A 26,741-nucleotide genomic window follows, 5' to 3' on the forward strand; every position below is an offset into this window, starting at 1 on the left:
CAACATGTAATGTAGAAATGGATTCATACATTCCATGGATTTCTGAACTGTTTTCTCTGCTGGAGTGTGTGAATGTTTTGCAGGGGACAAATGGTGTTGCATATCTGCTGTGGGTGGGTCTGAATAAAGAATGCAGTCTTATAAGGAGTCAGCTAAATGTGTAGTTAAGAGAGAATGAGTGCATTCTATTGAAACAAGACCATCAGAAAAATATGAGTAATGATTGGACACAAATATCCAAAGCCTCCCTTGCCTAGTTTTGTTAATCTAGACATGCATAGTCACTGCAATGTCGGATGCAATAGTATATGCCAGAGGTAAGAAGGGCAATGCAATTTATCCATACAGTCCCCATCATGCCATGTAGTATAGAATAACCTCTAACACAGTGATGCTGCCCAGATGAACCTGAAATTGCAGTGTTTGAGTGCGGTCATTCCATATCACAGAATAGGATGGGGTCACCAAAAAACTGTGCCAAAATCATTTCAATTCGTTAAAACCACAGCACACAGTAAATGAGAAGTGTGTACCGTGTGTAAGGCACAGCAATGCATGCCCTGTGTGCCTGCACTAAGACACTGACTGCGGTTCTGTCATGTTAGCAGTAAACTTTAACTAACTGTAAAAGGTAATAGAGCTGGGTATAAAACATGTTCTTCTCTTGAATCAGATTCTACTGTCGTCTTTCTCCCCCCAGAATATGACAGTCGGCTCCACCTTAAGTTCTGGAAGAGGCCTCAGCCATCTTAACAAAGCTCATGTGATAGAGAGTAACAAAACACAGTTCCATTGTGTGAGGGAACAGTCAGAGCGTTCTGCTTGTGGGCAGTAAAGAGGCTTCAGCTAAAATTCAAGCTCTGCCTGGCTGTGATGTCATAAGCTGGTGCTCAGGCCACATGCTCCTTGTCCAGCAGCTGCTACTAACACAGAGCTGTCAGGAAGGGGAGAGACCAGAGAGATGAATCCCTCAGTAACTTCTAGAAGGAAGATCCTTAGAAGGGAATAATAAAACAGATATGAAGGATAACACCACCCAGCTAAATCGCTGTGTGTTCAATCTATAACAGGCTTCCTGTGGTGTCTCGGTTTCTTGTAAAACTGACCGTGTGTGCGCTCTAATATTGTGCTTTGTCAATGGCAATTAACATAATCTTCACTTCTGCACTTAAGCCTTTAAGGGTAGGGAGTCAGCCATGAACAGGATTTTCAAAGCTGATCTTGCGCTCTCGCTTGTCATACTGTAGGTATGGTGTCCTCACCACCTTGCATTGTCACTCAGCCGAACAGGCTCAGGGTTTGTTTAGGAAACTTGTGCTGATGGTGTTTTCTTCAAGATTTAGCTGATTTAGCCTGCCTGTTTCTGTAGAATAACCTAGAGCTGTCAGGGTGCCAGGGACTGCGCGTTTCTTTTTTTTTTTTGTTCACATTCCCTGCTTGCCTGCTGCAGCCTGTGCCTGTCTACAGATTGTGTGGACAGTACCACTCACATAGCAATACTGAGGCACTCCAAAGTGCCAACAATCATACCACGGATACAGCTGACAGAGAGTGAAAGAAGATATCGAGGAAGCTTCTCAAGGGACTGGACAACATGGGAGCAGCTCATGGAAAAAAGGTAGAGACTTGCTGGTTTTCTTTCACATTTGTTTTGGTGGTTGATTCCAGGGGTAAGACTGTACAGCATTTAAACTGGTGACACGTCCCACCTGAATGCGGCTTTGAGTTAACCCTTTGGGTGCTGCAGGCCTGAATCCATCAACAATGGATTAGCAACTGAGATAGTACAGCTACAGAACCACAGTGTCACTTCAGTGATATACTATAGTGCCTTCCTTACTGTGACTTGATAGGCCAAAGGTTTACCGGCACGATGTGTAATACAGAATAAACAGCACTCTGACAGAAATGGCAAAATGATGGCTAAAACTGGCAAGTATTTAGTGTATACAAGAAGCTGAAACCATATCCCATGACTTTGGGGTGTGACAGTCTTCTGGCAAAAAAAGTTAGTGTGGCCCAGCTACCAAAGATTAGTCAAATGCCCGGTGTCTCAGACTCAGAGCCTGAATTTTGATAGAAACGTCATATTTAGAGTATCTGAAAAAATGCTAAAACTGTAACTACTAAGTTTAGATTAAGGGATGATTGAATTAAATTAAAATAAGAACCACTCCGAATGACTATAAGCATCATAAAAAAGTATGTTAAAAGAAAACAAAATGTGTCCCATTAGTGGATGAAGAAATGCATTAGAAAATGAGTTCTAGACCGCCCCTCTACTAATCTTGTTACCATTTATCTCCAAGATCTACAAAGCTTAAGTGAACATTGCCATGCTTCCTTCCACTTAGCCAAAACAAGAATCTGTGTACAACTGTTAAAGGGTATGGGGTTATTGAACATGCACCAGTGGATTGCAACGCTGGTTCTCAAGTAATCCCAACGGGATGTTTGTTCGTTATATAAACCATTTTTGTTTGTTTGTTTATTGTAGTCTGGTGATGCACTAAGACTCTTGAGCAGCTCTTATTTAAAGTGACAGAGCCGTCTGTACGTTCAGTTATACAACAGGTGCATGGAAACCAATGCATATTTACAGTAAAACAAATATTTAGAAAGAAAACTGCACTGTGGGGTATACTTCCATACTTCAATCTTTATATCACAGTTCCAAATTCCTGAGCATTGAATCTGTGGTCACCGACACCTGGACCAATCCCAACATACTGAGTGAGTAATAAGCTCCATAGAATATGCAAATCTTGTAACTTTTAATGTTTAAATTTTGGAGATGCATATAAAATCCATAAGGTACTTTATTATTATTAGGTCACTTTAACTGTCCTTACAGACCCCTGAGAAAGGTTTTGCCAGTGTTTTATACAGGGCAGCTACTTTAGTTTGTGATCAATATTGTTCACAGATCATTCAATGAATCCCTAAATTTGCCCCTGCTGAATGACTACCTTGATTGTTTAGTAAGCAATGGAATGCACATGCGTTTCCAGTAATCCACAACCATACTCAATTACACTACCAAATTCCAGTATGCTAGAAATGCCAGTCTGAGTTAGGGTTGAAATTTCATCCCTGCTGCCAGTATCGGGACTCCTTTGACACAATCTGAATACCCCTGAGGAGTCATGTTTGGTTGGCACTAGCAAATACAATGAGGCACTTTCTTGAAAACCTACAGAACAACTTGTGGTTTACAGCATACATTACTAAGCAAGTTAAACTTATTTTCATTTCCTTTATCTTTTAGTATATGGTATTTTCTGTGATGGACCTTTAAACTGTATCATCAGACCCTTGCACTAGTACAAGTATATGCTTAAGTGTAATTTCATGTAACCGGATGCTTTTTGCTTACCCAAAACATTGCCTCCAAAGAAAAATGTGTTGTTCACATAGCCACTTCAAAGAAAACCCCTGACAGGAGATTGGTACAATAGTGCTGTCTTCTTGCAGTCTTCTAGCTAGGATTGGATCATACCGTTTTCAATAACAACACATTGGAACTTTGGTTAAACAAAAGCAAGCAGATCAGGGGTGTCCAATCCCGGTCCTGGAGGGCAATTCCACTCCAGGTTTAACAGGTAACACTATATATAATGACTTACTTCAGGGTCTGGATGTAGGTTGAATTGGTTTAATTGAACAATTGTGTAACAAAGACCAGGAGTGGAAGGGCCAGATTTGGCCATTGCTGGTTTAGATTCATTTGCTGTATGTTGCATCGGCTAAAAATAGCTCTGCTCTACCCTGCTACCAGACAGAATACGAATACAAATCCCTGCGCTGTCAATCTGGTTAGATATCGATCGTGCACTGCAGGTCTTTTTATGAGGAGTGTCTGGAGACGGGGTGGAGAAGGCGGAAGTTCAAAAGAGAAAGATGTCAATTCCGTCGAATAATTGTTCTTACTCATTGCTTGTTCCATAATGCTTCTGCACAGAAGTAGGATTGCGTCAGTGTCATCCTGTATTCACAATTGTTTTGGATCAGCAGATTAGGAGACAGGCACAGGAAGAAAGAGCTGGAATAGATTTGTCTAATATGACAGATTTTTGGCATAAAGAAACACTTCCTTTGCCAGAGAAGATGTGATTGACTCAGTGTGGGTTTGCGTGGCACAAGAGGGGATGCTGGGTACAGGATGAATTCTGAAGGAGCCGAGATGATGCAATGTGGTAATGTTAGATACAGGAGGACAAAGCGTGATACAGGATATACAGCAGCCAATACATGCGGTAAGGGTGGGAGACAGTATAGGATTGACACTTCTGACAATGAACAGCAACACAAACAGACCCGGCACAGGATGTCATAACCCTGTTGGAATGCTAATTTATTTTTTGTTCTATTCTACGGGCAGCGAGAAAGTACTGTAAATCAAATTAGGCTTAAATACCACCCCAGAGACACATGATGTTTATAATCTAGACACTCTGTGTTCTGCATTTCAGGATTTCAAAAGGTCATACAAACCTGCTGTGTGGCTGAGCTAGCGCACAGCGCTCTACGTTTGTTTGTATTTGTAGCCAAATCAATTATGTGAAGGCCAGCAGTAACAAAAGGACACTGAACGAAACAGCAGCCTTAACCCACGCAAAACTGATACTCAACTGGTATCCTAGTCATAAAAACCTTGTAAACATGCGTGTCAAAACAGGTGTTGTACATACAAGATAAGGGTATGTACTCATAAAGCAATAACATACCAGGAAATGCAAAGGACCCCAAGATCTAAAAACAGGTCGTAAACCATAAATGAGGTTGCGTGTCTCTCTGTTATCGATTTCATAACATATTACAATTCTCCAGGCATTCAGATATGAAACAGCAATCATGAGAACTGTGGGCCCTGGAGTTCTGGATCATGAGAGTAATAATCTATTTTGCCAAGTTGTAGATTGGAAAACTGTAGGCCCAGGTTTTAGCCCCAAGCACAAATGTGAGAAATCTGAACCTCTTCTGGCAGCATGAATGGACTAATCTAGTGTAGGCCTTAGTGGATTTGTTCAGAGCTCTTAAAATATTGATTGAAAAGCAGAGCCGAGCAGGGCTGGTTCCTTGGTAAAAGATTTGTCCGGGCTGTTTGTCGACAGTTGTCTCGCCTTACAGACCCCTTACACTTGTAATTAGAGATGTCCTGCATTGACTGGAATCACTGGGAAATCACACTGTAATTACTTTCCTCTAACAGACCTGTTAGTGTTACTTTTCAGGTGCGGGTTACAGTTACACTCCATTAGATTTTCGTTCCGCTCTTCAGAAAGAAGTGTGTTTTGTACAGAGAGGTTGTTTGGAGTCTTTCAGTGGTCTTATTAAGGCGTCTTTTGAAACTGTAGACTACAAGACAGGTAACTTTAGATAAAAGTTCAGCTTGGTCAGCTTGGACCTACTTTTTGTCCTGGGTCCTTGATATCATGGATCAGAAGTAAATAGTTACTGTATTGTAATTGCAATGTTAATTAAGAAATGGTCAAATCTGTTTTTATTTATTAAATCCGTTATTTAAAAAACTTTGATTTTACTATTATGGGGCTTACTTCCTTTAATACCCATAGTTGCCTCCGTATTTTGTTTTAATAAGTATCTCTCGCTCTGATTCCAGTAAAATAGATAAAACTATATTTCGACTGTGGCCTGTACCGATGCAGTCACTGGAACCTACAGCATGTCTCCCCATATTCCCCATCTGTCTGACATAACATACTAATTCCCCATCTGTCTGCAGTTGAACTAGACAGATTTATCCCGATTATGGGAAATGGACAGGATTTTGTAGATGCAGAGAGCTTCCCAAATGTAGTTTTTAATTAGACAGTAATGCATTAAAAGGTGACTCGTTTAACATTCCAAGCCCGACGCAATACTTCACAGAACTGCACAGTCCATCTTCCCTTTTGGCTAAGGAGTCTGCTGTTCAGTGTTTGTTTAATGTACCAAAAGCTCAATTCGAGTCCTTTGGAAATAAAAAGCCTTTCAAAAGGTGTCTTAGTATTTCACTGTGCCAGTACAGTGACTACAATTTGTTTCTGACCGTGCCAACTAGTGGAACCGTCAAGACTAATGATTCTACATTTAGCATGGTGACCATGGGGTCATACAATTGATAGCATACGGCTTGTTTCTGTATTTAATAACACTTGATCCAGAGGCACTGCAATCATTCTCAGTTGGGCTATATGAAATGAAGAGAGTGAATGAAGCCTTCATTCATAAACAGGAGGTAATTGGGACAGGTAAAAGGAGACTTGACTTGTGTTTAAAAGTGACCAGCTAAGGATTGGGAGGTCAATGCAAACGTCAATATTTGTTTCAAGATTCAGTCAAATAATAACCCAGAACTGTTTGGACTGCACTTGTTATTCAGACTTGAAAAGATAAACAGATCAAAATTATCAGTGACAGGTCAGTTGTAATATGGCATATATCCAGGTTCAAACAAAAAGCTCATTCATTCAGCTTTGAGGGTAACAAAATAGAATGGCAGTGTGCAATCTGCTTTTTTTTTTGTAGATAAACAATGTATTCTTTGTCTAAACAACTTGCAAAAATATGTTCATAAAGTACTGTGCTGGTATCAGCGATGTCTAATTAAGTTAGGTTTTTAATAGCCTTAAAAAATATATTAAAAAAAAAAGTATACCATTGTAGATCCCAAAAACATATTAACTGTACATGTCTCTGCATATGCACTACATGTTAAGGAGTGCACAGTATGTTCTTTAAAGACCACAATGTCTTTGATTGTCAATGTGAGTAATTTTTACATCCTACTCTTAATGAGCTGACTGTGTAAGTCAGTACTGTGTAAGTGTTGTATCTGACACTTAGCCATCATGCAGGTTCTTGTTGTTCTGTAAACTACATATACATGGTCTAATACAGTACCTCACACCTCCCCAATGGAGCAGCCCATAGGCCACTGTTACATTAAAACAGATGGTGTTTGTGTACGTGCATCCCACAATGTGCTAATTAACATTCCAGTGCAGGCATTGTGCGCTTACAAAATAAATCTCCCGCCAAGGGATTTATTTCACTTTTAAACTTAGGAAGGACATGGATCCAGCTTAGAATTTTTCCTTCAGTGACCACAAACGCAAGCAATAATTCACTAGACTGGAAACAAGAAAAATTGAAAGGTTTCAACAGAAAAATGCGTAGTCATCATAAGTTATCCATTGATGCATTAGAGTCTATAACTGCTGTGTTCATTGTATAGCACTATAAAATACAATTATAAAGCATTTTAATGCACATTTTATATTCAGCCAAATTAATTTAAATGATAATAATAATACTAATAAATGGACAACGTAACACAATAGGGGTTTAAAGGGGGCTGCATATATGGATTGTAGTATGTTCCTGCAGCTTTGTTTTTTTTATTTCAATTCCATGGCTGTGGAAGGCAGTTGGTGACAGTGCTTCCTGTTAACACTGGAATAGGACAGTCACTGAGACAGGCTCCATACACAATCTGAAAGCCCACTGGGAGAAAGAACTTGGCCTGTCAAAGTAGACCCAGCAGGATTGTCACAGTGAAATGGGCACTTTAAAAAAAATCATTAAAAAAAAAAAAGAAGAAAGACTGGCATGAAACATTGTGAGCCTGCTGAGAAACTAGAGTCATGTGAGCATGTGGATTCATTAACAGAAGTATGAACCTTGAAGAAATCGCAAAAAAAAATGCTCCAATACATAAGGTAACAGCATGGAGCCAAGAAAATAATCTTCAGTGTAGAAGCTTGGAACTCCGGAACTTTTCGGTTTTTATTTTCCAAAGCTCTACCTCCCTTTAAATGTTAAATCAGTCGTTGTTAAGCTCTCTGCATACTAATAAAGAGAAAACTACTAATTTAAAGACTGGGTTTAAGATTTTTTTTTTTTTTAATTTCTTACAAATCAAGGAGATTTTAAGTGATGGACTTCTTATCAGTGTACACTACGTACCGGGTATTTTATGCTGAAAAGATAATCTGTCAGGACAACGCGTTAAACGAGTGAAAATAACAAAAGCACAGCGATAAACAAGGCGACTGCGAGAATGAAATGCAATCAGTGATGAGTAAGTAACGCAATTTGAAATAAAAATGAAGCAAAACAGAAAATCAAGCTCAGTCAAGATATGAAGGTAAAAACAAGCGACATTGTTTTCTAATTAACAGCTTTTTCTGTGATTAATTAGGAAGCATCATCGGCTCAAAATAAGACTAAAAGGGACGTCATGTGATCAGAAATAAAACCTGAAAACGTCAAGCCCTATATATGTAAATGAAGCATGTGGACGAACCACTGTCGAGATCTGAGACATCAGTGTATGCATGTTTAAGGGTTATTAGAATGGTGTCAATTGAAACACACAGTAGCAAAAAGAAGGGAGCCCACTAGGTGGCAGAGTTTGTCTGGATGGAAGCAACAGCACATTATTAGTGACACACAGTGCAGTCCCTGAATATAGCACCACTTCATATTGCTTAGCCATAATCAACAAAACCGAGATGTAAATGTTTATTGCAATACTATTCAATCCATTTTTCTCATGCTATACATTAAACATAAAGGCAACCTCAGTATAAATAACACCTTTCAATTAAACCAATATGCTCTAAACTACCGCCCAAGTCTGAATACTTGGATACACCATGATGCAACTCATTTGTCCATTTGATTTAGAATTTAAAAAAAAGAACTGTTTGAATATAAGAAAACCAGAATAAATGACATCTAGAATGTTTAAAAAGTGTTCAAAAAATAAAACTGGCTAAATTAACAACTTTTTAAAGTAACGAAAATACTTTGATATTAATTTGTTAGAAGACATTCCATGTGCGAAGGCCAAGCCCTATTGAGGCCACAATGTGCTGTAAATGTTGTCATCATTTGGCACTTCTTAAAGGCTGCTATAAAGAAGCCAGTGTCTGTGAATTTATCAGGGTTTATCTGCTGCTCGGTGTACTATAGAAGCTCACAGGGACAATTGTTACATAATAATTAGTTCCTTATTACATCATAAGGTTATAAGAAGAAAAAGGTACAAGCATTGTGTTTGCAGCATCTATTATAAATGAAGAGCAAACCTTGATTCATGCATCTCTGTTGTTACAGTCAGAGCTGTATTATTTATGAAAAAAATGGATACAAAGCTGCCATTCGCCGTGCTTGTAATGCTGTATGTTTATAATTAGTGCCCTGGCTCTGCTCTCTTGGGCTCTGCTAGCTCTCTGTGTACTGTTGGTAACGTGATAAGAACACTGTAAAATGATCTCAAAACCTGGCTCAAAATCTACAAAAACTTTCTTAAGGGTGCAATGTGAAAGTCACCCTGTGGGCTGGAAAAAATGATTTCCCAGTAGTTTTAATAAGACATTAACAGGCGTGGCGTGGCTGGAATCTAGTTAAGGTTTTCTTAAGAGGTTCAATAGAAATTGTACACCTGCAGTCAAATGTTTTGTACAGGACCTTGCAATGCAATGTTCAAGATGCCTATAGCTATTACTTTGGAAACATAAGGAGTGTAATTATCTTCCTGTATGCGTTACAGATTTCTACACTTCTCAAAAGTCAAATGATCAAGCATTCATTTTTGACAGAAAGTACAGTACGAGGACCACGGAAATACTATGACTGCTCCAGGGCACTATGAATAGCTCCATTCATGGCTGTGTTTTGTTTCGCGGTACTGAACCGTGCAATGCCTGTTGCATGCTTGACAGCTAAGTGGTTCTGAAAGCGGTTGCCCGATGCGTTAACTCTTGGTAGTGCCCTTTCATGACTTGAAGTCACCAGTCGTTCTGTTTCTCTTGATTTATCAGTTTTCCTTTGAACTTCAAAAACTCCTTTACCCTTTGTCTTGGTATTCAATGTGATTATTCATTCCACACAATTGGATATTTATGCTCAATCTCATTGGCTATCAAATACCGGAAATACCTTAAATTAACCTTATTGCCAACTTTGTGAAAGCAGTTCCATAGTGAGCATGTGAAGGACTGCTACCTGGGGAAAGGAGTCAGCTGGCAAATACAGAGAGTGCCAGGGCGACTGTGTGCATCTACTGTACCTGTTCACAGGGGCATGTTACTGTGAGCTCCTTGGTTAGATGCCACCAGCAGCCAAGCAAGACTCTTCCAGACTGAATGCCACAATACCCACTGGGAGATACAATGGAAATGAAGGGAAAACTATACTTCTGAGACATAGCAATTAAGGAATAACAAGGAAGGCTCCCAACACCTGGTCACACAGGCTTCACAGATAATAGAAAGCCTGTAATAAGCTTATTTTTGCATTACTTAATTACATAAGCCTAAGATGTTTACACACAAGTGCAAAGTGTGTAGTTGAAGATAGACTTTCAGTTATAATCAGATGAGACGCAGCACAATATTCACATCACGCTTCCTCAGTGGATTCAAGAAGAGCTGTACTGCCAACAAAGTTGGGAAAGGTTGAGTCCACAGAAAGGCCTTGTCAAAGTACCCTGCCTGGGTAAGCCTCTCCTAGCAACCATCAACACTGGCACAATGTCCTTTCAGACAACGGTGAAGAAATACAAAAGCCTTTTGGGGTTCATCCTTGAAAAGCTTTATACAGCTCACTGACACAATGTAATATCAAATGCCGCAATGGCCATATAGCACAATTATTTTACAGCTAAGAACTTTGTTAACTGAGTTTATTGATAATTATGCATAAATGCTAAAAGAACACAGTACAAAAAAAAACATTTATATATCATTATGTATTACAGCTTTTTATTCACTTTTTGCATACGGTGCAAATGTTCAGCAAACTTAAATGTGTTATCACTTAAATGAAAAGGGAATGTGAAGCACACAGGAAGCATATTAATAAAAGGTATATTCTAGTTTTATGCATTTATTTATGCTTTTAACATTAGCCCAGCTGTCAAACTGCAGGAGCTTGTGTGCACACTGTCTGCATAACGTGTGTGATTGTGAATATACGGCAGTGCTCCACAGAATCCCAGCAGGCTGTACATTTGTTAGGTTAAGGATATATTTCAAACAGAAGAGATGCCAGGAGGCTCCTGTTCCAAGCCGGTGCATTTCTCACCAGATCAAATTGACAACCTGAGCGTGTTCACATTTAACTTTGCTTAATCTGGAAGCAAAGCATTTATGACCCTTTAGAAACAACAGCCATCAATGGGATGACATAGTCGTGAAAACTGAAAGCCGGCATTCTCCCCGGACAGTGTGCATTAGGCAATTCGTTGTACTGTACATTGTCAACTCTAGACAAAGCTAACACAAGAACAATGACTCTCAGTCACTGCTTACAAGTTCTCTTGCACTTTATCATACAGGCACACATCAAGCAATTAAGTGCAGAGGGAGAACAAGTGATTCAAATGAACAGGGCACAGATAATGGGCTTATATAATAATAATTAAACAAATGCACAACATACTTAGATGAACAATTAACATTTTTTAAATAATTTAATATAAAGTCAAACCATAATCGCAGCTATTATAGATAGATACACAAAATCAAATATATGGGAAAATTCAGATAAGAACAAAACAAAAGGAATATACAGTGTAGCACATGCGATTCAAAACTTAAAACACTGCCTGCTGCCGACGTTGTGCTCATTTGGCAAGATAATTCCAAAGGGGCTCATATCTAAACTCTTTTCATATTGTTTGCAAACTCTTCACCTGGGGAGAATTGCTGGAAAATGTCCTCTACAAGGTTGTCTGAAAGTTGCCTTGTCTTCCCTGGTACTTAAGCATTTGGTCAATAATAAAATGTAATTTACCTTTCAAAGGTCAATGAGATTCTCAAACAAAACTTAAGATAGGGGATCACATAAGATTTATAGCACATATTGGAAAAAACTAAATCACTGGAATGCCTGTCTCTTATTAACAAACAGAAAAGCATACATCTAAACTGAAGATGGTGGACCTTAATTAAAAATGGTTTAAATAAAATGAGAACAGCATAGAACGAGAACAGCTTCTAATAGATTGCTGTTATTACACAGCATGCACAGCAGTTTTGAGAGCACTTGTTGAGTAAACACTGCTTTGGGGGTGTAAGTGTGGTATTGGAAGTATAAATGGAAGCCGTGGTTAGTTCTGAGGGAACTTTAATGAGGCATTATTTGCATTCAAACACATAAAACCTCTCACATGAATAATCCTTCCAGACTATGAGCGTCAATAACAGAAGCCTAGGAGACAGGAAGTCTTGATGGCTCTTCTTGGCAGGGAGGCAAGTTTATGGTTTACATTGAGTAAAACGAATTGAGGACATGTCATATACAAGACTCCTAAGTCAGGATGATTGGTCATTATTGATGGAAGGTTGTTTCGTGGCTTTGTTTTGTCAAAAGAGGTTTTAAAAGTTTTCTAAAAAGAGGATTTTTTGATACATTTATTTAAATGATCAGTCATTGATATATGGCCTGTCATGTTAAGTATAACTAAATATTAAAATACAATAATACTAATCACCATCAAAATGTATTTTTCTATGTGTTTCGACAGAAAGAATACTCTCTTCAACACCAGCCATGTACAGAAAATGGGAAGCACATCATGAATGGCTCTGGTAAGTATTTATCGCTTGACAGGTCCTGTTAAAAAGAAAAGAGCTCTCAGTCCAAGGTCTATAAACATATACACATACTAGCTTTCAAAACGACTGCAAGGACTTATTGTTGATAATATTTGTATCACGAGCCAGCCGTTTAGCCACTCCAGTAATCCATCTTTGCAAACTCTGCTCTCTCCTGACTGGCTTCTGCCAGGGGAGGATGTGGCTCTGTACAGGGAGGGGAGGGCTATGGAGTGGCTTGGTCACGTGACTGTTTATTCTAGTTCTCACTCAAAAGATCTTATAGAAGTAAGGGAGTAAAGCAGTCTGCTGCTAAAAGTAATGTAGGCTCTCATACCAGCGTCCTTTGAGAAATCACAGGCACAGAAACGAGGGAAGGAAAGCTGTGCTCAATGTCTCAGAAAGTGAGTCAGGGGTGGATCCCAGTGGGGGCAGCTGAAAGGCCCAGGGGGATTTTGGTCAGATCAGGTAAGAGACAGGTGCTGGATTTGCTTATTGTGCTGTCTGTGTTACTGACACCCAGAGGACATAAATAAGTCTTTGACAAGTTTTTCTTCATGTCTGTAGTTTCAGGTTTTATTTCTCAAAACAGGAGGTTGACAACTTTTAACTTTATACTGTAATACCAAATGTATTGCTTTTTAAAGGTATTCAAATCTATGGAAATGCAACTGTAAAATATGCAATTGGAATGCTTAAGTAAACAACATACATGGCCCCAGTTAAAAAGACCTGACCTATGCTAATAGGATACAGTTTACATTTCATTCAAGTACAAAGCTAAGGTGTTTGCAACCCTTTTTTCAGTCAATTGCCTGATAAAGATAAAAACACAGCATGAAAATAAAAGCGGTGTAGATCTATACCACATCTGCAACCATGTTTCAATTCATGCAGCCATGTAAAGTCAACATTTACACTTCAGATGTGCAGGAAGATGAGAATTTGATAACGTGGCAAACTAGAGCCCTTCAACTGGAGCAGCTAAAGTCTGGTGCAAAACAAGTTGCCTCAACTGAAATAGGACATATTTTCAATGGAGAATGACAATACACCCACTACCCAGTGTTAACATGCTAAGAGGGGTGTGGGCAGTTCTATCACAAACTTGCTTCTCCCTGTGCTTGGGAAATTGAAGTATGTGGTTAATATGTAAAGATGGCTGGCAAGGTCGTCTTCTGTTTTGAGCCCTGTGTGCCTGTATTAAGAATGCTTTAGTAACCAGCGGAGGTATTATAGGAGTGCCAATTTAAAATGGTTTCCATTATTTATCTTTATTGGTGGTATTGTCACAAATAAAAATAATAATTTAAATTGTAATACACTCCTAGATTTAAAAAAATAATAATTTTTAATACATGTTAATAAAGCCAACATACTGTACTATTGTTTTCTGCTTATCTAAAAGTATGGTAATGTTTCTTCACAGCTCAAAATAGCTGGGGCAGTTTTTCTTGCATTGTGGCACTTTGTTGTGCAATTCTATTATTGAACATGGAGCCAGTTTTTAAAAGGGTGTGTGATAATGGACTTCTGTAATGACCTAATAGACCATTTATATTTAGGACCTAGGCACAGATCCAGCTATTAAGGTAGAACGAGAGATTCTGTGTATGTGGTGCACTTACAATATTAAACAAAGACCACTTGATTTATAAAGTGCCTCAGCCTGAGACAGAACCTGGTTTCTTTGATGATGTACCAGGAATATGAATTGATACAGCAGACAATATATTCATAGTGTGGCTATAATAATACAGTACACATATCAGTGGTCATATACCTCATGTCCTCAATGTGCTGGACAGGGCAGCTCAAAGTTTAGATTGCTCTCCACCCTTTAAATATTACAGACCCTGCATCCATCATTCTTAGCAGTGGTTAATATAAATTATATTGCTGTTTAAATCATTTAAATAGGTCCTTCCTTTTTCTCTTTGTTGTTATTAAGACTTCTTACTATTCCACCAGGTCAGTGCATTTCCTTTTCCTTCTCAGTACATAATCAACCAGCAAGGGCCACCAGGCCATAAACAAGGTCTGTTACTGTAAAGAGTTACAGAACACTGTCCGGCAAGTGGATCCAGAGCCATAAAATCTTCCCTAACCCCTTTTACCTTAAGCTCCAGTCTTCCGCGATAAAGCCGTCTTTTCAAATAAGTTTCAGAAATAATTTCACGGTGAGAAGAACGTTTATTCATATCTAATATGGGAAAGAGCTGCCTCGAGTTTCCCCAAGGGATTTTGGCAGGCCTCAGGATTGAGTACTAAAGCTTGAGTTGCCATGGAGATCTGCAGTGTGTGTTGTCAGAGTATACACTGCAGTGCTGCAATCACTTGAGATCAATCATATTAGACTAAGAATATTAAACAAGTAATTAACTGTATGGTTTTTCCTAAAGCTGTTGTCAGTAGTTATTAAACACACACACACATTTTACTCTTTTTTTTCACTCTGAACAAATGTTGGCTGAAGAACATGCCCTTCTATCACTAACCTGCTGGTTAAACAATAACTCAGGATTACACAAAGCCAGGTTTACATTAGCATGTCTGCATTAGACTATGTTTGTTTTGTGATTTACATTTGTTCACATTTCATGGATTCCAATACGGTATACACAAAATCTACCAATGTATCTTTGTTGGTTTTTACATGTGAATAACAGTTTTTTTTTCAGTAAAACATTTAAGATATCATGGTTCGTCACTGTGGCTTTTTTTTTTTTTTTTTGGTATGGTCAACAGTTACTAAATTTAAGATCAAGCATGACAAACACAGACTGAAATCGGGGAGGACACCAATGGGTATAATAAACCATTAAAGACTTTCTAGAAACATCTATGAAATATTTAGTGGGAGGTCTGCTGAATGTTTGATGGTTCAGGGATCTTACAAACCTGTTTATTGAATCAGTTAAGAGGTCAATTCTCTCATCCCATTTGAAATGTTTACTCATGTACTGAAATCAGATGACACAGTTCAAAATGAGCAGACTTCAGCTTTTCAGCACGAGAGGCTGAAATCCTCACTTGCTGTGACAGAAATGTATCTACTGTACACAATCCAAACTTAAGTACTGCAAGTTAATCTAAATCCTGTACTACAGGTACTTTAGATGATTTACACATGATTTGTCATGCCGGTTTATCCTAGGGACATAGGACATATATTGGTTACAGTAAGGCAGCATGTACATATGCCTTTCAAGGTTTTACAGAATCCATTATAATAACCAGTATTATTACTATAGTTAGTGGCACTTGTTAATCTCTGATATACGATGGGAGAGGGTGTTATGGTCACCCCATGTAGCCAAGGAAGTTACAAATCTCGATTATCCTCATATCAAATCCAAGTTAGTAATTCTAGATAATGGGTCCTAGTCTCAAAGCTGTTTTAAAGGAATGTTTTCTTAAGTACAACACCTCTGATGGGATCACTCAACGTCCTACTCCAATCCGCCCCATCCATACACAAACTGTAAAAACAATGAGCAACAGCAAATTATTAACACCACAAACTTCTATTAGTATCTGCCACTAACATTTTCTATTTTACCGTAAAACGCAGCGACAAATCAATTCTTTTAAAATGGGCTATCCCGTTACATTACAGAATCATTTCTGGATAAGGAAGTGTTAAGATACAATAGATTGAATACAGATTTTGAAATATTAAGCAGCAGAGGTGGGTCTTGTTGCACATGAGAAACTATATATTGTTCAGACCAAGGTTTCATAATTTGTTAAACGTGATACCTTGAATCACTCAAGCATCAGGTACCCTTTCTGCTGATACTACAGAGCAAGGCCCTCTTGACGAAGTTCACTACCTGGGCAGAAAGAGGCTTGGATCAACAAGTAAAACAATGCTGTAAAAATCCATTCACGTTTTCTGGTTAGTTTTCCCACATACTGTACACAGTTTGCTTTAAATTGTAGACTGAATGTCTATTTTTATATACAACTCTGTTTTAAAACTCTGGTTTCAATTGTGCTGTTCTCACACTGTGAAGGCATCGAAAGCGGGTGTAATGTTTACTGAGTACGTGTGTGTACATTAAGCATGTCGTTGGCAGAGCTCAGTCATATAAAATCGCACCCGTCCGCCCTGCAAGAGAAGGCAAACTCTTGTTGCAATGTGGACAGTGTGTTGACTTGGAGACCAGGGTTCAATCCTCACTTGATACTTCTACAGTATATAAATCAAATGCTGTTACGTACCTTTCCAGCAATTCCTTACAATAATGCAAAAAAAGCCACAGAGACTACATCTCAATGGAAATCAAACATAAAACATAAAAAAACTAATGTTCTTTAATTAACCCACGCATTTACTCACAGACAAGACCAACTTACGTTTGGCTACTTAGTGACTGAATCACATATACTTGTATAGTGTGCCTAAAACCTACAAACACCTTTTCTATTAAATATATTTGACATGCTAATAACTTCTGCCCTGCAGCCCCCATGTATTCAGACATGCAGAGGGAGCAGCATGGAATCGGCAGCATCATGGCTCAGCCGGATTATCAAGACAGGAACGATGATCTTATCAAACCTAAAAAGCTACTAAATCCAGTGAAAGCCTCCAAAAGCCACCAGGAACTCCACAGGGAGCTGCTGATGAACCAGAAAAGGTAAGATGGCTTTTGCGGGGCTGTCATTCTCCTACAATATATACACAGCTTACTTTCCCCAATGCTCATCAATCCCTCCCTTCAGAGTGAACTGTGAGTTAATTAAGAGACCCCCTGAGGTGCTAGCACAGCTCTATCCAAGTACTGTCCCTACTAGATATTCAGATTAATGCAGTGCTGAGAGATGCAACAGGATTGTTTGAAACATTCTGAATTATTTAAAAAGCGTGTGCTTCCGACACACTCCTGATCCATAACAAAGTCCTGCACAAAGAAGCTGAAAGCCAAAAGTTTTCCTAGAAAGTTTGTGTGCGGCAGCTTAGCAGTTAGTGCAAGGAACTGCATTGCAGAGTGTTTAGTGTTCTCAAGAGATCCACTGAACTACATTAAAAATCAGAAAGACACAGGTGGTGCCTTTCATTATGAAAGTATCTAGTGTTTCCTGGTGCTGGAAAATTAATTACCAATAGCGGGCGAAGGTGGAACACAGGTAAACAAATCTCTGTACTTGAACAACCACCCTCCCTATACCATCCAGGACATAATAAATTATACAAGGCGTTTTTTCTAATCTACCTTATTCAGTGTGGTTACTGGGGAAGTAGGACCAATGTGAAAGCTAAGAATGTCTTGGCACAGTTTAAGGCAACTTTTATGAATGCATATTATTTAATAGTGGAGCCTGGACTAAAATCAGGAGAGTTTTAAAATTGTACACATAATCACACTTGCAGTAAAGTGTCCAATTGATTGGGCTCACCCTAACAGATTTAAGACAAGAGGCACTTGATGCCGCATGCCAGCCAAGTTTTGGATTAAAATGCTTGTGATCCACTGTCAGCTCACTGATTTCAACAAGCCTGTTTATGTCACAGAGATGACTGTGTTTCCAGAAAAAGGGAAAATAAAGCAGTGCCTTTGCAGACACATAGAACCCTTCTCTATGAAACAGCAGCGTCTGAATCCCCACTCTGTCAGCGTGGATAAGGCCTGCACTGCAGATGTATGGAGTGCCTAGGTCTCAAGTGTACTTGGCTTGTGGCTTGTTTTCTAAATGGTTGTCAATTGTAATAGAGCATCACCTGGCAACTGCACATCGGGCTGCCAATCAGAAGCAGACACAGGAAAACACAGATTACTGTGGAGCAAAACAAATCTGAGACAGGTTAAAAGATTTCCAGGCCCAACTAAGAAAAACAAAGACAAAAACCAAAAAAAAAAAAGAGTGCTTATACCGTCTTCACTTATTGAAAAATAACCCTTTTTCCCTTGTGTGGAGCAATTAATAAAACCCAATCTACTGTGAAAAAAACCCCACTGACTTTAAATAACACACAAGTTAGTTTCTTTGTAAACAGGGCCCATTGTCTGTAAACAAAAAATAAAAAGTCCTTGCGGCTCCTGTTTGAATCCACCACATCCTGGTTAAGGCAAGTGCTGTTAATAATTACACTTAGTTTAAAAAAAAACACGTTTCTAAGTCTATTTACTGACTATTGCAAGCATTTGTAATTGGAACCCAGCCACCTATGCAATTAGCTAAGTATCTGGTGCAACATCTGGCATTGAATGGACTGCTGTCTAATTGTACCGTGTGCAGCACTGCACATGCAGCCATTAGATTGGTCGTTCTAATCCCTTCCTTCATATCATGGTACCATAATATCGAGTTTTACAAAATCAAAACCATATATTTGACCCCCCACCCCCACCCCTTCTATAGTACTGATCATATCTTGGTTACTTTTTTTAATGTTAATTCAGGATATGCAAATATTTCAAATACAACACTATAGCTGCTGCATCCTGGGATCTTTGATTGCAGCTTAACCACTGAGGTGATTTTGGACTAAAACACATGAGGATTATAAGTTTCATCTATAGTCTTTAAATAACAGTATTTTGGACAACATATTTCAGTATCTGTGTGATGTCCACAGTTACAAGACTGCCCTCTGCTGGGGAGAAGTTGGAACCATAAAGTGATGTCGTCACCGACATCAGTGGTTCCAATCCCTGGTCCTGGGGGCCCCCTGGGTCTTCAGCTTTTCATTCCAACTGAGCTCTCAATTGCTTAATTAAACCCTTAATTGAACTAATAATTTGCTTAAGTTTACCTTTTTAATTGTTTTCAGTTCCTAAAAAGTTGCAGATTTCAAGTTACTTCTAAAAAGGTTACAGTTAACTTGAAACTGTTCAAGAGGTGAAAACAATTAAAAATGTCTAATTAGAAAAATGATTAGTTCAGATAAGGGTTCATTTCAGTAACCGACAGCCCAGTTGGAACAAAGACCAGAAAACTGTGTTCGGGAAGCCTCTCTCCTCCACCCCCTGCAGAACTCAAGCCAGTTCAAAATGTTTTCTTCACAGGGGCACGGGTATTGAAAACAAACCAGAGCTGCAGAGAGTGCTGGAACACAGGAAGAGAGATCAGCACATTCGAAAGAAAAAAGAGGAAGAGGAGGCCCTGAGGTTGAAATCTCCCTTCGAACAGGAGCTTCTGAAAAGACAACAGAAGTTAGACCAGGTATGGAGATCTCCACGGCCAGCACTGTATCAAGCAGCAGACAGGGGTACAATGGGCTTGTGCAAGTGGTAAAGGGATAGAAATTAAAGATGGTGATGGTATTTTATTTTTTAAATCTATTGTATTTATTAGCCTTCACTAGTAAGACTTGTTGAAATATAAATCTCTTTTATATGGGTAAATACCTAGACAAACACTTGCCTAAATGGATCACCCAGAGAATATTAATTTGTCTACAGTCCAAAATGAATTTGGATCTTTGTACTCTGAAAAGGTACGAATGTATTAAGTGTCCAGCAGGTGACGTTGGTAGACAATACACAAAATATTACAATTCTCCCACTACCCAAGACACTTCTCTGGATAACAACCCAGGACTCCAGCACCATGTTAATAATGTCTGTAACGTGTCTGTGTTGCAGCTTGAAAAGGAACAAGACGAACAGGATGAGAGACCAGGAAATGCACCGGAATTTCTCAAAGTCAAAGAAAATTTAAGAAGGACGTCAGTTTTAACCTCGGAAGAGAAGGAAGTGTAAAAACAACAGTGGCCACAACAGGCAGCCCGGCTGGTTTGTTCACGTTCACGGACACGGTTTGTCTGCAGAGGGTTCGCTTTCCTGCTAAATTCAGGCAGCTTACAGAGGGCTAGTCTCTCACTGTGTCTTGCCTTTAATAATGCAATGATATCTTAAAAGATTTTCATTCTAATAAAGCTGTGTTACTAGGCTGGAGAGAGATACAGTGCCAGGGTGACATGCTAATAGTCTACCTGGAATTGTCTATAACTCAGAAAGCAGCCGTTAACAACTGTAGCGTGTGCAAGGCGATAGGACAATAGGACTATAGCCACTAGTTACCCTGTCCTGTCTTTCCATGAAAGGAGAGTTCCACGTTGTAATGCACATCCAATATGAAAACAAACAACGTTGTTGAATTGAAAAGGTGCTGTCTCTGACACTGCTTTCAGCTTGTACAGTACAGCATTTTCAATTGGTTTTTACATCCTTTTAGTTGAGTGTTTCATTGGGCTCAATTGAGGCTGTTTTCCTGCAACATGATGGGACACATTGGCCTCAGGTAAAACACGCTTTGAGTATACTGTATTGCATGCCATAGTGTTTAACAGCAGCTTCCCCAAGCGTCTGTAACCACTGAAGCATGTTCAGAACTCCTACATGTGTGGAGACTGAAGCGATTAATCAGTAAAAGATTAAAGTATTCAATACCACATACTCGCTTATTGGAGAACTACTGAACCATCAAAAAACTGCAGTACTTTGGATCAAACGTAAAGTGACCTTTTAGTTGTGCTATATATATATATATATATATATATATATATATATATATATATATATATATATATATATATATATATATATATATATAACATGTAGAAATACATATCTGTTTCACTGCAAGTACCTTAACCTAGTTCTGCTCTGTATGGGGAGAATGAAAACACAGTATTAAAACAAAAGAAAAAAAACATTCAGTTGTCTGCATGAACAAAATGACAGCAACCGTAATACAGTATAGCTCCATAGTCTCCATCTGCTCTTATCAGCAAGTTGCCTTCAAAACTAATAAATGTTGACTTTTTTCCTAACTGCCTCTCTGTGTGTCTTTTTCCTATCGATTTCTATACATGATATAACGCTTGTTTGTGTGGCGATGCCATACACTGACTGCATTATTCAATCTGACCCCCCCCCCCACCAGATACAGTAAGATAACCCCCTCCAGCTACAGTAAGATAACCCCCTCCAGATACAGTAAGATAACCCCCCTCCAGATACAATAAGATAACCTCCTCCAGATACAGTAAGATAACCCCCTCCAGATACAGTAAGATAACCCCCCTCCAGATACAGTAAGATAACCCCCCTCCAGATACAATAAGATAACCCCCTCCAGATACAGTAAGATAACCCCCCTCCAGATACAATAAGATAACCCCCTCCAGATACAGTAAGATAACCCCTCCAGATACAATAAGGTAACCCCCTCCAGATACAGTAAGATAACCCCCTCCAGATACAGTAAAATAACCCCTCCAGATACAATAAGGTAACCCCCTCCAGATACAGTAAGATAACCCCCTCCAGATACAGTAAGATAACCCCCTCCAGCTACAGTAAGATAACCCCCTCCAGATACAGTAAGATAACCCCTGGTACTTACTCTTAAGAAGCACTTAACATACTGTAACACAGCAGGGAGGGGGTTAATCCTCCCTGCATAGAAGAAAACATGTGCGAATGCACATTGTGTTAATTGTTTTATTGTTAATGATCCCCTGCACCTGGTAGTGATTGTAAATTAGGAACAGGTGCAGGGTATATAAGAGGTGCAGTCAGTCTGCTCAGGGCTGCGGTATAGAAGGAGGCAGGAAGGTGTGCTCTGCTCCCAAGCAGTCGTCAAGGGTGGAAATACTGTGGGTTTTGTGTTGTGGGGAAACGGCTTAGCCGTCCCACTTTATAGTAAAGGTGTTCCTGAGTTTTAGTTAGCGCTCCGAAGGAGCTAGGTGTTTGTTTTTGTTTTTGTATTTTTGTTTGTATTATTAAAAGTGTGCGGAAGCGCTGAACCCCCAATTTCTGTGTGTTGGGTCTATTTTTAAAGGGGCAACGAACCCGAGTGGGGGCAATTCATCACAATACTAAGAAAATGTTGATTCATCATGATAATCCTACACACAAGAAAACACACATCACAGCATAAATTCACTCATCCTATATTCCCACCAGCAATACAAGAAATATATCTGCACCCAATCATGGCAACAAAGAAGCAGATAATTGGAACGTACAGGAAATTGTATTTCTCATCTGCGACACATACAACCAATACAGTGTGCTTCAATCACTGCATTACTTTAACAACAGCATTAACCATGTGCAGAATTACAAACTCTATCTAACAGAACATACAAATCTGTAACAACATTGTACACTAGGATATGCCTAGTGATATCTTTCAATAGGATCAGCTGAATATATGTATCTATGCAGTCTTGTAAGATATTGTGTTATTACATATACATATTGAGCCAACACTATTAGAAGGTATCATCAAAACCAAACCTCTGTTGTACTAAATGTAACTGTAGACAGTTATGTTTTTTTTACCTGTGTTCATCTATATGTCATCACCAAGCAAGTTACACTGTCCCCAGTATAACTTCATATCCCAAGTGTGTCTTCAAACTTTACAAGAATACAATCGTTTTGTCTAAGGAAAGTGTGTTGTTCTTTTAATAGTTTTATATGGAAACCATTACCTATTGTAAAGCTACACTAGTATTGTGAATGACCAACTCAGAACTTTGTGTTGCATGTTTAAGGTACTCACACACACACATTATATATACCGTATAGCCTTTATGACTACTTAATGCTGAAAAAAGAAACCATGTTATCTACCTATAACACCCCTTTTATTTCTCAATTTCTTGTAAATATACTGCTTTACATATTTGCATTACAGAATAACAAACGTACCATGCAACTGTACTTACTTGAAAGTGATTTTTCAAAGAGTGTATGTTCTTAATAAAGTAATTAGACAAGTAACAAAGGAAAGATATGTGTCATTAACAGGATTATATAAACATACATATTGTACATATTTCTATGTTTTTTTGTTTTGATTTTAATCATCTTCATACTACAGTAAAAACTGGTTGGCCTTAAAATGAGATAGCTATGCAATTCAAGTTTTAATCAAATGCTTTACTGAGTGTTCGGTGCCACCTGGTGGACAACTAATGCAATTGCTATCTAGCATTGATAGTGTTTGCAACCAGGCTCTGTAGATGGCACAGCATCCTCAATAGAGAATCCCAGGAAGGAGATAATAATTGTTTAGCACACCTTTTACTACACAGGGTTTTATCTTTCCTCCACAGCAACGCCACTGACTATGACTATGCAACAACAAATTAACTGCTGTGCAGTCGAATAACATCCGTCAGAAAAACCTTCATCTTTGTGCTCAAGGAGACTGGTTTCATTTTGTGGGGCTTTGGTTTAGTATTTCATACCATTCAAATCTACGGAGATAAACATTACACAGACTCGGAGCTCTCTTGCTGTTTATTTGTAACCATGCACATTTTTGCTTGTAACTGAATGCTCACAATCACAAAGTCCTTTATTTGGATATATTTTTTAGATATATTAATATATGTCCATCTTCATACATCAAATAAATACCAACTGCCAAATAAATAATTGTTTAAATAATACACACCTAGAACCAAAGAACACAAACCTTCATTCCATTCAAATAATAGATTGATTTACTTTGTTTAAAACGTACACAAGTTGTGAGATTGTGTCACCAAACCACATGGAAAAGAAAGAAATTCAGTACTCTTCATGTTACAGCTGCATCACTGAAGGTCAACAACATCTGTAGATTACTTAAAGCAAGGAGGCAAATACAGGTAACAAAAAAAATTGAAATCTTACAGCCAAGCTGATGTGCACTAATAACTAATGCTGTTTGTAAGCTGCCAACCCCAGTAAAGGCAGAAAAATACAGTTCTAAAAGCCACGAATAATTATGGCGATATTCCACTGGGGAGGAGCTTAGCACACCTGGAAGGTTCTCACCACCTAGAGGCGTGGCCTGCGCGCAGATACTGTAAAAAGTCTGCAGGTTTTGGAGACATTTCTATGAATCGTAGAAGAAGAGATGACACTCAGCGCCTTAAAGATGGAATTGCCTTTGCTGGTAATGTTGCTCACAGTCTACATCACCAGTGAAGCAGGTAAGATACCAGCTTTTACATCTTGAGTTTACAACTCACTGAAATTTATAGCAGATCAAGTTTCAGTTGAAGGATAATATAGAAATCTGAACTTAAAACTTACATAACTGTATCACCGATTTCAAACTGCATGCAATAAGTAAGTCTGATGCCAGAGTAAGGGAACACCTCCACTACAGAACTGCTTTCTCCAGTTCTCTCAGGGACTTATCCTGTGCTAATAAAGGCACAATGCTGTCATTTCTATGTACCAATGCATGCAAGCTATCTTGTTTAAATGGATACCGGCTTCTTTCTCAGATTACACCTCACTTGTATGATATTTCTGCCACATTTTAGTTGAACAAACAGTAAACTTTGGATTCGAAAAACGAAAAACATTATTGGGTTAAAACACAATAATGTAGCATAGCAAAATGTGCAGGCTTCTTCCTCCACACATTGTGCTCACTAAAGATGTCCATCCTCTTCTGACAATTGTAAATGTATCCTGCCAAAATCAGGGTTTATACACAATAGCTGTTCGTCACCTTCTTTGAAAAATCTCATGACTTTATTTAAATCTCTAAATAAAATAAAGCCTACAATAGGGTACACATGCTTGTATAAAATACATTACCCATCAGTGTCAACAATCACATCCCTACTGACGCACTGCTGTAACGTGTGTTAAGCTGTGATGAAAAAGTCCACTGCTGCTGAATTCCTGTCCAAGGGGAGAGAGAAACGCTCGTCTGAATGTTACGAAGCAGGGTGCAGCAATGAAGAAAATGAGTCCGAGGAGCTCCTGGAATCAGAGTCTGTCAATGTGAGTACAATACAGAATCACAGTCTGTCAATGTGTGTACAATACAGAATCACAGTGTGTCAATGTGAGCACTATACAGAATCACAGTGTGTCAATGTGAGCACTATACAGAATCACAGTGTGTCAATGTGAGCACTATACAGAATCACAGTCTGTCAACGTCAGTACAATGTAGCAATCCAGAGGAAAGGCAACAGAACAACACACTGGAATATGAAACACGAGCAAACTAAAGTGTGAAACTGAAATTAAATTGCAATAAATACTATATGCATGCAACTACAGACATGTACCAAGGTATCTGTTGGTTTGCATCCTCAGGTTTTAATAAGAAACTGGTCTATGTTATTTTAGAAACTTTAGTAATTTGCAAAGAATCGATCTGCGGGAGCTATGCAAGACAAGATTGCGTGAAACGAAATTGCTGTTACTTGATTCAATATGAACAGCCCAGTCATATACACTACAGACTACTGTATATACTTAGTAATTGTTGCATGTCTACTGTTATTTAAATAGCATTTACCTATACCTGTATCTTCTAATAAAAAGGGAAAACAATTGCAAAAAGACTTGTGTTATTTTTCTTATTTACTCCACAGGAAGAAACCCAACATTCAAAAACTGATGGGGGTCCGAAGCCTGGACAGCAGCAGGTACAGTAAGCCATTAGCTCCACCTTACCTGATGGCTTTTACCTTTGCACTGCATGTGCAGCTCTGTTCATCCAGAGAGTAACTAGAAACCAGTTAGGAGAGATTGCAGAAAACCTACTTTGTTATGTGTAGCTCACATGCATTCACTACACAAGAATGACTCGGGAAGATGACCCTTTTAACCCAACGGTATACAGTGTGTTTAAACGTACTGTGTGCATCAGGTGCTACTCAAAAGGCTTGAAAGGAACCAAGACGCAAACAGACCATTCTGAAGGAACACATCAAGCTTCAAGTCCAAACCCAAAAATGCAAGGCCGGTATTGTGTTCAACATTGAGAGTGTGAGAAGCGCAGAGACTGAGAGACACAATCACTGCAGCAGGGTCCACCTTTTGATTGAGGAGTTTAGTGTCATTTTATTTCTTAAGTTTATTATTATTATTATTATTATTTATTTCTTAGCAGACGCCCTTATCCAGGGCGACTTACAATGGTTACAAGATATCACATTATTTTTACATACAATTACCCATTTATACAGTTGGGTTTTTTTACTGGAGCAATCTAGGTAAAAGTACCTTGCTCAAGGGTACAGCAGCAGTGTCCCCACCGGGGATTGAACCCACGACCCTCCGGTCAAGAGTCCAGAGCCCTAACCACTACTCCACACTGCTGCCCCTTTATAGCTATCTTTGCACCTACAGACATTGAAAA

At 38.8% G+C, this 26,741-nt stretch overlaps 1 protein-coding gene across 2 annotated transcripts; it reads left to right on the plus strand.

Annotated features, from left to right (window-relative positions):
* The first annotated feature begins 844 nt into the window (after positions 1-844).
* On the plus strand, positions 845-21,396 carry LOC117413593 (actin-associated protein FAM107A-like). 2 transcript variants are annotated; one of them, XM_034022783.3, is made up of 5 exons: positions 845-1,618; positions 12,542-12,605; positions 17,083-17,257; positions 19,628-19,784; positions 20,207-21,396. In XM_034022783.3, the coding sequence occupies exons 1-5, from the start codon at positions 1,595-1,597 to the stop codon at positions 20,321-20,323; spliced, it is 537 nt and encodes a 178-aa protein (XP_033878674.2). In that variant the 5' UTR covers positions 845-1,594; the 3' UTR covers positions 20,324-21,396. The 2 variants fall into 2 exon arrangements, with proteins under 2 accessions (XP_033878674.2, XP_033878675.2); XM_034022784.3 differs by lacking the exons at positions 845-1,618; positions 12,542-12,605 and adding an exon at positions 12,750-13,079.
* The last annotated feature ends 5,345 nt before the right edge of the window (positions 21,397-26,741 follow it).

Source organism: Acipenser ruthenus, chromosome 25 (genome assembly GCF_902713425.1).
Source record: "Acipenser ruthenus chromosome 25, fAciRut3.2 maternal haplotype, whole genome shotgun sequence".
NCBI classification, from domain to species: Eukaryota; Metazoa; Chordata; class Actinopteri; order Acipenseriformes; family Acipenseridae; genus Acipenser; species Acipenser ruthenus.